The 14559-nt window shown below is 31.7% G+C and overlaps 1 protein-coding gene and 1 long non-coding RNA gene across 2 annotated transcripts; one reads left to right on the top strand and one right to left on the bottom strand.

The window, feature by feature from the left end:
* Nucleotides 1–1442: 1442 nt before the first annotated feature.
* On the top strand, nt 1443–2330 carry LOC120214550. The gene is made up of 3 exons (XM_039212428.1): nt 1443–1492; nt 1563–1605; nt 1702–2330. The coding sequence occupies exons 1-3, from the start codon at nt 1443–1445 to the stop codon at nt 2143–2145; spliced, it is 537 nt and encodes a 178-aa protein (XP_039068359.1). The 3' UTR covers nt 2146–2330.
* Nucleotides 2331–7439: 5109 nt separating this feature from the next.
* Nucleotides 7440–7862, bottom strand: LOC120214546. Its single transcript, XR_005524881.1, has 2 exons — nt 7698–7862; nt 7440–7532 (listed from the first exon to the last, which is right to left on the bottom strand). It is a non-coding gene; the product is annotated as an uncharacterized LOC120214546 (long non-coding RNA).
* Between the last annotated feature and the right edge of the window lie 6697 nt (nt 7863–14559).

The raw sequence follows: 14559 nt of genomic DNA, 5'->3' as shown, positions 1-14559 counted from the left end.
CTTATTTTCTGATTTGGTTTAAATATTCATTTAATCTTATAATTTTTCATTTTTCCCACTTTGATCCTTAAAGAAAAATGGATTATAATTTAGCATGTGTAGTTGCATGTTTGTCTTAGGGTTAACTTAAAATTGAATTTATTTTATTTGTTTGGGTGGTTACTATTAGGGATGGACATGGATCGGGCTAATCTGACTCAATCTGGAAAAATATACCCCTCCCTCCGAAACTCGACCCAACCTGAGTTTAGGATAACTTTATCCGACCCGACCTGACCCAAAAAATATATTTATAAAAAAATACCTTTATTCTATAAAAATAAGGATCTACATGAAAAAAATAATATATAGATGGGTACAATTACAATTTTACTTAAATATAATTATATAATTTTTTGAGTCGGGTTGGGTAAGATATTTTTTACCCTAAACTCAACCCAAATCGAATATATCCTCTAAAAAGTATTCAACCCGAACCCAAACCTGAATTTAAAGAAAACTAGTGTCGAGTCAGGGCGGAACCTATATGGTTTGAGTCTTATGTACATCCCTAATTACACTATATAATATATATCCAAAAGATTCTCAACACACTCAAAGACCCCTATAAGTGTCATGTTCAAACTTTTGACTTCTAAGGATCCGCAACATTTTAAGAATTGAACTCAAGACCTCTCGCACTCTAAATGAGAATCATACCACTAGACCAAATGCCCTTGTTGCTATCATGATCATTAATACAGTAAAACAATGTAAACTCACTAAATTTTGCTATTGTATATACGGAAAGTAAAATATATTTTGATTCAGTAATCGAAGTCTCAACAAATCTTAGCAAAGGCAGGGACAAATAATTTATGCACTTGCCACCGTTTACCTGCTTTTCATTTCCATTTTCATTGGCATCCACCTCCTCACCACCATAACTCAGTTCAAAACTTTCCTATATTAACAACACAATTTTTATATGTGATGTTTTTATAAATAGAATTTTAGAGTGAACATAATAAAAAAATAGATAACTATTAGGAGAAATTTTGAATTTTAGGGTCAACACATCATACTACACAGTCCATTATTTGATTGAGATGTGCGGTACTTAATCACAGTAAATCTATACCGTGTACTTCTCTGAATACATTTACTCCCACGGATTGGATAACTTCAGCTAAAAAGCAGATATATATCTTTCATGCATGATTTAGACAAAGGGGAGCCATGAATTATGAGTGTTTAGTTGTTTACACCACCTGCTTGTTCTTGATTGGTTCGGTCCACTATTTGCCATATAAATTGACATGAAAGCAGCAAATAGTATCTTTCATTTTCTATATTCCACTGCTTTTTTCCTTATTCTTTCAACAACATGCACAATGATGCTGATTCTCTGATTTTTCCCTTTTTAAACAACCCTTTCTCCACTCTCCATATCCCCCCTCTCAATGGCTAACAATTTGTCTTCATGTCTCATAGCAGCCATGGATCGCCTTTGGTTCCAACAGATTATTCTTCTCCCAGAAAACCAACTTGAACCAAAGCAACCCTACTCAGATCTACTAAAGCCCCTCTTTATCATCTGCTGCAGACCAACAAGAACCAGCACCGGTAAATAACCGATTCTCCTCGACAATCTTTGAACATATTTTTCTACTTCTTTTTGTTCATTTTTTGCTATTGTTTTCATGTTGATCAATTCTATAGGAAGAACAAGTGAAGAAAAGATCAAGGAGAGGGAATCATAGTCTTTCACATTCTTTTTCATCATCATCATCATCACCACCAACTCAAAAACGTGATAAGAGCATAAATAATCGATGCAAACCGCGAAAATCCACGAGTTTTAGGAGCTTGAAAGATTTGGAACTAGAAGAAGTGAAAGGGTTCATGGATCTTGGATTTACATTCACCAAAGAACACTTGAACCCGACCATGATCCGTGTTGTCCCTGGCTTGCTCAGGCTTGGATTTGAACAAGAGAAGAAGAGAGTTGTTGTAAGACCGTATTTATCAGAGGCTTGGCTGATTAAAAGACCCGATTCTCCATTGCTGAATTTAAGACCAAGGGTCTATGCGGCTGCTGATATGAAGAAGCATCTCATGTTTTGGGCTAGAATTGTTGCATCTGTAGTTCGGCAGGAATCATAGTGAACAAAAAATCATCAACTGTAAAAAAATGTGTGTAATAAAAGCATACATATGAGCCGAATGCTCTTTTTGTCACCATTTTTAACTACTATCTTAGGGCTGTTTGGTTTAAGTCATATGAGATTTTTATAGGAATGTAATCCACATTTCCATATTTGATTGGCTGAGAGTCTCATTTCCGGTAATATTTTATTGTCAATAGTATATTTTTTGGGTATATTGCATGGAATGTCTTTACCCATTTCCTTAGATATTGTTAGATTACCGGTGTTTTGGACTAAAATGTCCGTAATTTTTTTAAAACTATCATTCTTCTGTCATTGAATAATAAAAATTCTATGAAGGTTAAATTACAAATTTATCCTTAAACTATTTTAGATTTACAAAAAGAAATCTATAATTAAAATTTTATATGAAATTTAGGGGTTAAAATAAAATTTTACCCTTTCATTAAGCTAAGAGCTAGCTATCTAACCCCATTTGAGATAGAATTGAGAAAAACAAAGGTGACTTCTAACAAAAAGCTAAGAGCTAGCTATCTAACCCCATTTGCACTGTTCCATCCCAATTATTCCCATGTTGTCTGTGTTTGATGTTTGAGATGGTTGCAACGGTCATGTGTTTATTGGCATCATTAGTCCTCCATGCCCATGCACATATGATGGTACTTTTCTTATGAGGTCCGGTGTTCATTAGTTAATTCTCATGTTTTAACATATGATAGTATGTCAAGGAGTTCGTTATAGTATTTTTTTTATCCATTTTAATATTTTATTTTAAATTAAAATTGTATTTAATTTGATGAAAATTATTATTTGATTAATGATTATTGTTTTTTAGTAAGTCTTATGTATCTAAGACGTGACACTATTATATGTACATAAATAATGATATAGTATCAGCTAAAATAAAATAAAAATTAATATGATATAAGTTTTTTTTTTGAATAAGTAAAATTTTATTATCCATAAAAGAGAAAAGTACAAGATAACCTAATCGAGGATCAAAGACAAACTATTTACAAATGATTATCCTATACCCCAATTGGTACAAAGTTGCATATTAACAAAATCAAGCCTATTAAGATCTCTATTCCTAAGTTGAGAACCAACAATCTCCTTAATAGAAATGAGCAAATCATCCATGGTTCTAAATCTACCTTGGAATAGGCGTCTATTTCTTTCTTCCCAAACAAAGTAGATGAAAGAGCTCCAAGCAATCTTCAAAATAGTAGACAGGAGAGATTTACCTTTCCAACAAGAGATAGCCCAAGCAAGCTTGTGCTCCCAAGACATATGCGGTTTGGTCAAAAGGGAAAGATTAAGAATTCTAAACCAAAGAGAATCAACCATAATACAATCAGTAAATAAGTGATTTCTAGTTTCAAGGCCATTATTGCATAAGATACAAGAACCTTAAGTGGTTAGCCCCATTCAAATAAGTCTGTCCCGAGTGGGAAGCCTATCAAGGATGACCTCAGTTTTTTTATTTATATTCCATACACTATCCAAAAAAAATTGTATTTAATTTATTGGTGCATTTCTTTTTTATGTCTCCATTCAAATCTATAAGATATAGGATAGATTAGGATCAATATATATTATGATATATAAATAGAATTGATGAAATAAAAAAAACGTAAAAAAAATTCTTTCCTTTTCTATATTCTACATTTTTTTGTCGTCCTACGTTTAGAATTTATCAATCTCCATTTAGAATTTGTACATAAAAAATCAAAATTAAAAGTCTAAAAAACTATTTTATCTATCTACTTAAACTTGATTTTTTTTATTAATTGGTCAAGCTCGAAGAGAGAGTATGTTCAATTTTGATTTTCAATGAAATAACATCCGAATGAGACTAGTTAATCTATTAAAGGATACATAATTTTCAAAGTACTGACATGGTATATAACGTGTGTCCAAAACACTGACTTGACATGTCATATTTTTAAAGTGAAAGCATGTCACATGTCCAAAGTGTAGGCAAAACCCACTACGTGTCTAAGTGACAATATGATATGCTACGTATTCAAAGTGATGACATTTTAGACATGTGTCATATACCATAACACCCTTTTGAAAATATGGCATGTGATATATCATTATTATGTACACGTGATAATGTCATATAAGCATTTTTATAAGTATGACTTGTTATTTCAGTGATAAGTATTGATTTTTAGTTAATTAATAATTTTTATATGATAAAAAATATTTTAACCTAAAACAAGATGTTAGAGATTAAAGTGAAATAACGATTAAAATAATTATTCAATAAAATATTATAGATGAATTTTGATATTTGTATAATATTGTTTTTCGTTACATAATTCCTTTCATCGTTATTGTTTTGTCGTGAAGTTTTGAATCTAACATTCAAATGTGTGTTCCCAATCATTTTACACTTTTTGCTTTAGCAGCACCAAACCAATTGATTGCTCTATTGACTGCAAACAAATTCATCCCGTGGGATGTTTTTGTTCTCTTTTTTCTTTTATTCTTGGTCGACTCCTTGCATTTATGGAATTGGTACTTTACTTAGTTCCAAATCTGTCAATGTTACAATTAGGGTGTTAAAATTTCGGTTGACCGATTAAACTGATCGAATCGAATTTTTTTTTGTTAATCGATCGGTTAATTTTAGGTTCGATCAGTTAACGCTTAATATTTTTTTAAAGTTCACTTATCAGTTAATTCGATTCGAAATCGGTTAATTAACTGAGTTAACCAAATTTTTTAAATATTTAATATATTATTTATATATTAATCACTTTAGGAGTGTTTAAATTTTGGTTTTAACCGAATTAACCACCAAAATAATCGAATTAGTCAAAAGTATTAAATATATAATACATATTATTTAAACTTTCAGTTAATTCGGTTAACTGACCAATTAATCGAACTTTGTTCGTTTCGGTAAATTATTTTTGAAAAAAAATTTGGTTCGATTAACAGTTAAAGTGAAAAAAAATTAGTTAATAAAATTTTGAAAGTTTAGTTCAGTCGATTAACCAAACCGACCGATTGAACACCCCTAGTTATAACCATATCATTTATTTTAATTTATTTTCTATATGAGTTCTATGTTGAAAGTCACATTGTTTAATCTCTGCAAGTATGTAACCATGATTTTATATTAGAGTGCGAACTTAAATTTGGGAGACGAACTAAGATTCTAAGATATATGACACAAGCTCAAATATATATTTATTATTTTTAATAATTAAATCATAGTTTATTTTATATTATTAAATTTTATAAGCTATTGATAAAATTGTAGTTTGAATCCTGAAATTGTTAATGGATAATAAGTTGGGAGGGACACTCCCATAATGAATTTATACAACATCTATCATAGATTAGTTGATCAAATAAATCGAATATTGATAGTTAAATAAAAATATATATTTTTTATAATTCTTTTAAATATGTAATTAACTCCGATTGTAATTTTTCTTATATATTATTTGTGTCAATCATATAATAAATAATGAGTTTGGTGCAACGATTAAATATTTTTAGCTAAATATTACTTTTGTCAACTATATAATAAATGTTTAGCTTGATCCAGCGGTTAAGCATGACATTATTATTTAGTTCCCAAGTCTGAATTTTTTAAACCTATTTCATGTTTTTCTTAGTTATCACTATTAAGATAATGACATGTGCTCTCATGTCATTAAACGATTAAATTTATTAAATTATTTAGAATTAAAATGAGGACTAAATTGATAAGAATTGAAGGTTTAAATTTATTGATTTGTTTAAATTAGGACCAAATGAATACAATGCTTAAGTTTTAGAGGCTACAGTTATTACTATACCATACCTGCTCATCATCATCTCTGAAATTTTCTTAGTGATCAAGTAAAAAAAATGTAATGTGACTGACTAAATTTGTAGAAAATATTCGATGATAATGAAGGATTTAATAGTTTGGTGACCAATAACATAATTTAACCTTTTTAATAGAAGAATCAGTGGGTTTTGATCCTCCGAAGAAAAGATTAAATAGTGGGATTTCACACAATAATAACATTCTTTCCACTAAGATTAGGCGAATGAGGGGGTGACATTGCCTTCCATATTGAGAGGTCAATGCACTCCCAAATGAATATGAATAAAATACTTGCATTTCATTTTCAACATGATTATAAACATAAATGAAGTACCACTTCCAACAACTCTATACTCACTGATTAAGTGGAGAACTTATAAATATTTTTTAGGGTGGGCACACATATATTAATTATTGAATTTTTCGTAAGATAAACACAAATAAAATTTCAGGATCGACACCAATAGTAAAATGAACAACTAATAGAAAAAAATCAGGATTTCAGGGTGCATTATAGCAAAACAGGTTTTTAGCAGCATTTTGTTTCAGTCATATAGTGGCGTTAGTTCACAAACGCCGCTAAAGGTTATGATTCAAACGTCGCTAAATGTTCTAACATATAGTGGCGTTTGTGAATGTAAACGCCGCTATTGACTACATATAGTGGCTTTTTGGTAAAAGCGCCGCAAAAGATCTTGAACTTTAATGGCATTTTGTTCTACAAACGTCGGTATTGACCATGTATTGGCGTTTTATTATGCAAACGTCGCTAATTAAAACTAATTTTTCAAATGTTGTTTTCTGCTATTTTATTACCCAAATTTGAAAGTTTAATCTGTAGCATAACAACAAACTTGAATCCATAATAATAAATCAAAGTTTACATTAAAGTGAAATATAATGTAGTTCAATATTGTTAACTAGAATGAAAAAAACATATATCTAAAATAACACCTAAGATGGTGGACTCTGCGGTTGATTTTGTCGTATCATCTGCATCATAAGCATCATAACTTGAAGTTGATTTTGAAAGTCTTCACATTTTTTTCCAACAACTGACAGCTGCAAAGTAGATAAAGTAGATTGCACCTCATGTCTGGGAAAGAATTAAGCTATGTTACTCTAAGTGAGTATTGGATTCAAGTATGTGTCTAGCACAGTTTTTCCGAACCTGAAAAGCGAGGATTTATTTTTTATATCAGAACCTGACAATTAACGTCAGAAAGAAAAACCAAAAAAACTTGTATCCTAAAGTGGAAAAGTATAGTATAACACGAAAAATACAAGTGAGTTGGGCTACTGGCCGTCTTATATTATATGAAATGACTGTGACATTAGAAGGTGGTACAAGTTTGTGCTGAGTGAATGGCCATCAGAAAACATCTCTAGCTCTTCTCGGAATCTCATTAAGTCTCTGTATTCTTTCTAAATAAGCTTCCAGCATTATATCTTTCAAATAATTAAATACATTGCAAGATTCATCAAACCATTCCATTAGGTCATTTGATGGGTCTTGTGGAATGGGTGGCAGCACAAACATAGGCACTCTAGGAAGAATAAAGAATATAAGTTAATAACCCATTACATAGCATGACCAAGGCTGATATTGCCTCAACTTTTGACTACTTCTAGTGGTGTATAACAGAAAAAGTAAAGGATTGGAGTCGAAGTCCAAATGAAGAGAAAAAATAAAGTTAAAGAACTTCAACTACCTCGTACGCAAATATGACATTAATAGTATTTCATTTGCAAGGCCATGATCTTCAATAACAATAACAACAACATCATAACCTCATAGTTTCAAACTCTCATAAGCTGAAACAGTTCCAGATATACCACCCAGCCGCCCATCTCCAACAAGAACACCAAGAAAGCGTTGGGGCTTGATTACACATTTAACAAGAAATGCATGAAGATAAACCATATGTGTAAGAAGTTAACACTTGTAGCCATCAAAATAATTATAATCCAATTTTCCAACAAGACAAAATAATAATTCACAATCAATGTGAACGTCGTTTACAACTTACAGCTGAGGAAGGGTACAAACAATGCCATCCTCGAACTCTTCAACGCCAGCTGAGGAAGAGCCAACTCTCTTTGCATAGCCTTGTAGGCTTGGTTTTCCCCCATTTCTAGAAATACCCAGATTTAGAAAAATCAAAATGTTCAGTAGTGAGAGAAGGGAACAAACCTTGGATTCGTGTTATAGTGGCGAAGAGGAAAAGAAAGTAACAATCTCTCGCTGGTGAGAGGCCCGATTTGGTCGCTGGGAGAGACAGAAAATGACGTCTTTAGTGAAAATGACGAGAAAATCAGAAAATGACGAGAGAATAGAAATGAAAGCGAGAAGGATAGTGCGTGGCAAAGATAAATAAGGCTTTTGGCGTGATGATGGTGATCGTCGCACTGAGTTGGAGAAGATGTTGTACCAGAGAATGGACGAAGAAGAAGTTTTAAAGAAGAGGTTCAAAAGATTTTAGGGATCAAGCATGAGAATACTGGAGATATATTTATCATTTGGCGGCGTTTTGAGAAAAAACGCCACTAATGTATGCGTTTTTGCAGCATTTGTATAACAAACGCCACTATTTACGCGTCAATTGTGGCGTGTGTATGAAAAACACCACTATTTGTAACATCTTCAATACCGGGTTAGTGACTAAATTGTAAAATTTCAGAATTTGATGATTAAAGTGGAAAAGTTGAATAGTTCAATGACTTATTTAAAAATAATTTCTGAAGGGTTATTAGTAATTATTAAAAGAATGAGAGGGAAAAATGGTCATTTGACTTTAAAAAAATGATGATATATATGTATGAGGGGATAAGATGAATGAGATATTTTCTCCACTTCTCTTCTTCTCTTCTTCTCTTCTTTCTTCTTCCTTCTCCACGTGAGAGCTCAAGCAAAAGGTACGATTTCTTCGTTGTTGATTATTAGCTGAAATTTAAGTTGGGTTTTGATCCTTAGATGATAATTAAGCTTAAGGAAAGCTTAATTTGTCTTAAAATCAAAAGATGAAGAAGTTATGAAAGATTACAGAAAATGGGGTTTTAATTGAAATTTTGAATAAGAAGGTTTAAATGAATTTGGATGATGAATTTGACTTGTCATCCATGAGAATAAGAAGTTAGAAGTGTTAGAATTAAGTTTGGATAACATGGAAAATTTGGTATGATTTTTAACTTTAAGAATTTGGATGAAAATTGGGAAATTATCAAGTGTTGGAATGATAGGAATTGGTTAAAGTTGTTATAGATGAGTTTAGTAGCATAATAAGGATTTTATACATGAAAATTTGGGTGAAGTATTGATGAATTTCGGGTAAAAATAGCCTATTTTGGATAGGTGTATCGATACACTATGAGTATGTATCGATGCACTAAGATAAATTTTGAAGGTGAATCGACGCATTAAGGGGTGCATCGATGCATGAAAAATTCGAAGCTATTTTGGGTACCGATGCACCCTATAGTGCATCGATAAACCCCCTAAGAAAAATGGAATTTTGTTTCATTAAATTAGCCTAAGTTATTAATACCAAGTTATAAGGTTTAGGCTTCTGATAATTGTCTTGAAAATCATGTTTATGTAGATATAGAGCCTAAACAAGTTCCGGAACAATCAAAGAATTAAGATCAAATCAAAGCAAGGCTAAGGTGAGTACAATTTAATTGTACTTATGTTATTAATCAAACATTGGCTTGCGATGAGCCAATGACGGAGTTACTATGGTAAGAAGTAACTCTTAAAAGGTTATATGATTGAGGTGATTCTTATGAGTGTATATGTTAAATGATTATGTGATGGTAAATAGGTATAAAGGAAATAAGTGATAATATGAGAATATATTATAAGATATATGATATACAAATGTGATAGTGAACTATGTGAAAGAACCATGAGATATATGAGCTTATATGAATAAGTTTATATGTTATTCTTATGTGACATGACCTACATGATTATATGTTATATGCATCATTATACATGAGTTATGTCTGACATGTTATTCTATGAGCTAATGTGACATATGAACATGAAATCATATGAAAAGTGACATGAATTACATGAAAGTAAACTACGTGATTATATGCACATGTGATATGTGACAGAATAAAAGAAATATGTGATCATAAGAGCAATGATATGAGTACATGAATTTATGAAGCATAAGAAAAATGCCCATGTTATATGATACGAGAGCTATAGGTATAGTTGGAATGCCAAGAGTAGAGGGTCTGCGCGATCCTTCGGACAAATTCTACGTGGTCCTTCGGGGACGTATATGTATTCTTTGGAGCATGTATGAGGTCTTTTGAGACACCTATTTGATCATTGGTATATGTATATGATTCTTAAGGAATTTATATGTGGTCCTTATGGGCAATCTTATATGGCACTACGGTGCATTTCTACGTGGCACTTCGGTGCAAATTCTACGTGGCACTTCGGTGCAATTTATACGAGTTGTGGTGACAACATTTGTGCACAACCTCAATGTACTCGAATACCTTAAGTTCTCAAAAATGTACACGGGCTAATAAAGAGACAATAACAAAAACAATATATATGATATATATGTTTTGGAGATATGAAATATGTTACATGAATTATATGATGTTATGTGTGTTTATGATATACAGAAATGATAAGTATAAAAATCATATGATAAATAGAGATAAGATTATGATGATGATGGTATATGTATATGTATGCATTTTATTATATGAAATGTTCTATATTTTTATTATATGTTTTATATGCTTCACTAAGTCTATGACTTAGCGTGTGATTGTTTCACACGTAAGTTTCGAGAAGAAGATGATTGATAAAAGTTATGCAAGAAAGGTCAGTTCCTCCTTTCCAAAGATCATATCAAAAAAGAATTAAGTAGTATGTATTTTGTAATAATAATTGGTTTAAAAACCTATATGTAATATTTTAAATGTGTATATGTAAATGGTAATTTATACGGATGGAAGCTTACGTTTTTATGAATTTATACGTATTTTTACGAAAGTACTGTAGTAGCACTGTAGCAGTGCATCGATACATAATTTATATTCGAAATTTTTCACTGTTCATGATAATGTTCATGACAATGTTCACGGTATTGTTCGTACCGTATAGTACTATTCATAAGTACATATTTTTTTCAAATTTTTATAATGAAGCATAATTTAATGGTATATATTATTGTATTTTATTAATATAAGTTCAAATGTTCAGTTATTTTGTAAGGAAATTGTTTTAAAAAGTCAATGTAACATCTCGAACTCGTATCCGGGTCGGGTACGGGTTGGGGTGTTACATTTAATGGTATCAGAGCTACGGTTTAGCAGATTATAGGCTAAAAACAAAGTCAAAAGTGTTTTAAGAAATATACATGCCAACACAAAGTGAAATAATTTCTGATATGATAGTGTAAGGAGTATGATGTCTTGATAATAGAGTTAAAGTGTTATGTTATATTAGATGTATGTTCATGAGAGCTTTCAAAGTGAAGCACAAGGTGATAGACTTGAAGGTAATAGCATTCATCTGCCCTGGTCAGGCAGGGAGAAGAGCAAACACCTCAAGGAGTGCCTGTATAAGATTAAAGAATGTTTTCAGGGTATTGATGTCGAAACGATTTTTTTCTTTAAAAGTGAGATTTTGAAAACCACGTTAATTTTTAATTTACCTCTTTCAATTGATTTTTAATTTAAAAACAAATGCGATTTAAAAACCTCTCGTTTCGAAAAATTTTGGATTTCCTTTACGATCGAAAAAAATACGGTTCAAAGAGTCGCCGCCAATCTTTGATTAGGGTGTGATTGGGTACCCAAAAATGTTTGTTATTTTAAATAAAAATTAATTTTAATTAAAACAAAAAATTAAGGTATGCGTTACCAAAATCCGAGTTCTGGAGTCGGTTACGTGTGGGGAAGGATTAGCACCCCCACAGCACCCTAAATCGGTACCTAGTCGATTAATTAACGTGTTTGCAAAGAACTTTACAAATTCGAATTTAATTTGATTTTTGATCCCATAAAACAAAGATGTAAATTTAAAAACATTCAAAAGCACTCAAATAAATTAAATTAAAATTACCAAGTCGTTTTAGAAAGATAAAGAATATTCGATTATTTACAAATATCGAGACCATATCTTAAAAGTTATAACAACCTTTTCTCGATAAATTTAAATAAACGAACATTTCTTTTTCTTTCGTTCCCAAATTTTAGGTGACGAATCGATATTTTAGTTTCACTTTCGGGATACACTTTTAATTTAAAATGGTCATAACGACCCTCTAATCAGTTAAGACAGGCCACTCAAGACAATTTTAAATTAAAAGTGTATTATCCTTAGTCCGATTATGTAATAAGTCGAGTTATGCACGTGAGGCTATCATGCAAATTATGCAAAAAGTGGATGTCATGCCAAAATTAATTAAACTAAATTAAAAATATCATACAACGTGACATTTTAATACAAAAATTCCATTAACATATTTGTTATAACTATAAATTATAAACTATATTTATTGATATGTAATGTACCAATGTGACTTAAACATAACAAACAAAAACATAACCTCTCAAATTACAAATTTTAGGAAATATTTGTACCTATTAAAATAAGGACTAAATTATATTAAACCAAACTCTACAATTTTAAATACAAACAAAATAATAATTAAAATGGACATATGGATATTACACCAAAATAAACAATGAAACTAAAACAAATCAACATCATAAAGGACTAAAATTAAAATAAACCCTAAACACATAAACATGACTAAAAAGAAACATGCAACAATTCAGAGGTTAAATGTCTAAAACTGTGAAAAATAAATACAATCACAATGTGGACCATAATTAAATGTGCGTAAAGTATAAAGAACAAATTGAAAATATGAAAGACTCGACTCTAGGACTAAAATGACTTAAAACGAAACCTTATGTGACCCAAATGGTGAATAACCCATAATTCCTAATATAAAACCTAATTTAAAAAAACTAGACTTAATTCAAGCATAGCCGTTCAAGTCTCCATTCTCCCCTATCTCTTCTCCAAACCCACGCAGCTGAGAATCCTATCCACTATCCCACGCTCGAAATCTCAACCACCATAGCCACCTACCGACCCCCTAACGGTGACTACATTAAACCCCGACCGCTATTGGACTATTAACCGAAACCAAACGACCTCTGTTACTCTCTATTGTTCGGTCTCTTCACTCCGCGGCTTCAACTCTGGCGACCGACTCCTAGGTAAACACTAAACTCTTCCTTTTATTACATACCCCAAAAGAAAATCCACTGTTTGTTAAAAACCTTGAGAAAAGTTTGAAATTTTGGATTATTTTTTTAGTTTTCTATTTTTTAATCTCCACATACCTCACCTATGCTATCGACCGACGCTGCCGCACCATGAAAGTACGACTAGACGAGTCACGACTGAAACAAACTCGATCGAGACCCGAAACAGGAAAAGGTAAAATAAACTAATTTATCCCTTTTATATTTCTACTAGCTTCGAAAGAAAAACGATAAACATGTGCGTTTAGTATTTCTAAAATATAAAGAAAATAACCTGCTTGTGTTGTTTTCGTTGTTGGATTGTATTCTGTATTTGGTGTTGTTTTTGGCTTGAGAAGATGATACTGCCTTTTGTGAACTTTCCTTCGGTTGGGAGAATAATAAAACAAAACTTGCTTCTATTGCCTTTTGGAAAATAAACTTACACACTGTTTTTCGTTCTTGCTCTATTATGTAAAAAAAAACTAATAAAAAAGGTCTTTTTTCTTCTCGTAATGGTGATGGGTTGCTGATATCTCTCTCATTTTTTCTCTGTTCTCTCCTTCTATGTGTAATCCTCTGTTTCTAGTGGTTAATTGCTCATTAAAAACTGACCCCCACATCCTTTACAGTTTCTTTCTGATATATTAAGAAAACTAAAATCCATCTTTTGTTAACTCCCGATAACTGCTTTTAGTTTTCCAGGGAGTATTCACGTGGGCTTGAGTTGGGCCTTCAATTGCTCTGTTTTGGGTCTGCTCCGATCTATCCCCGGACAAAACGAGCATCTACAGCTGCCCCTCTTTGCTCATTATTGTTCAACGAGAATAGAGCAAAGATCAATAGATGATCAAGTTTGTCCAACCATTAGAACTTAAAAGATTAATCCATTTCTCTACTACTTCTGGATAAACGAGACTTGAAAAATCTTCAAATAACGGGTCTTCTCCCTATTCTTTTAAGGAGTATAAGACTCAAACAATCTTCGGTAAACGTGTCTGCTCCCTATTCATTTAGTGAGTATAAGACTCGAACAATCTTCAATAAACGGGTCTGCTCCCTATCCGTTCAGGGAGTATAGAACTCGAACAATCTTCATAAAACGGGTCCGCTCTCTATTCCTTCAAAGAGTATAGAACTCGAACAATCTTCAACAAACGAGTATGCTCTCTATTTCTTCTGAGAGTATAGAACTCGAATAATCTTCATAAAACGGGTCCGCTCTCTATTCCTTCAGAGAGTATAGAACTCGAACAATCTTCATAAAATGGGTCCGCT

This window comes from Hibiscus syriacus, unplaced genomic scaffold (assembly GCF_006381635.1).
Source record: "Hibiscus syriacus cultivar Baekdansim isolate YM2019G1 unplaced genomic scaffold, ASM638163v2 tig00110065_pilon, whole genome shotgun sequence".
NCBI lineage: Eukaryota > Viridiplantae > Streptophyta > Magnoliopsida > Malvales > Malvaceae > Hibiscus > Hibiscus syriacus.
This window is presented reverse-complemented; position numbering and strand designations above follow the sequence as displayed.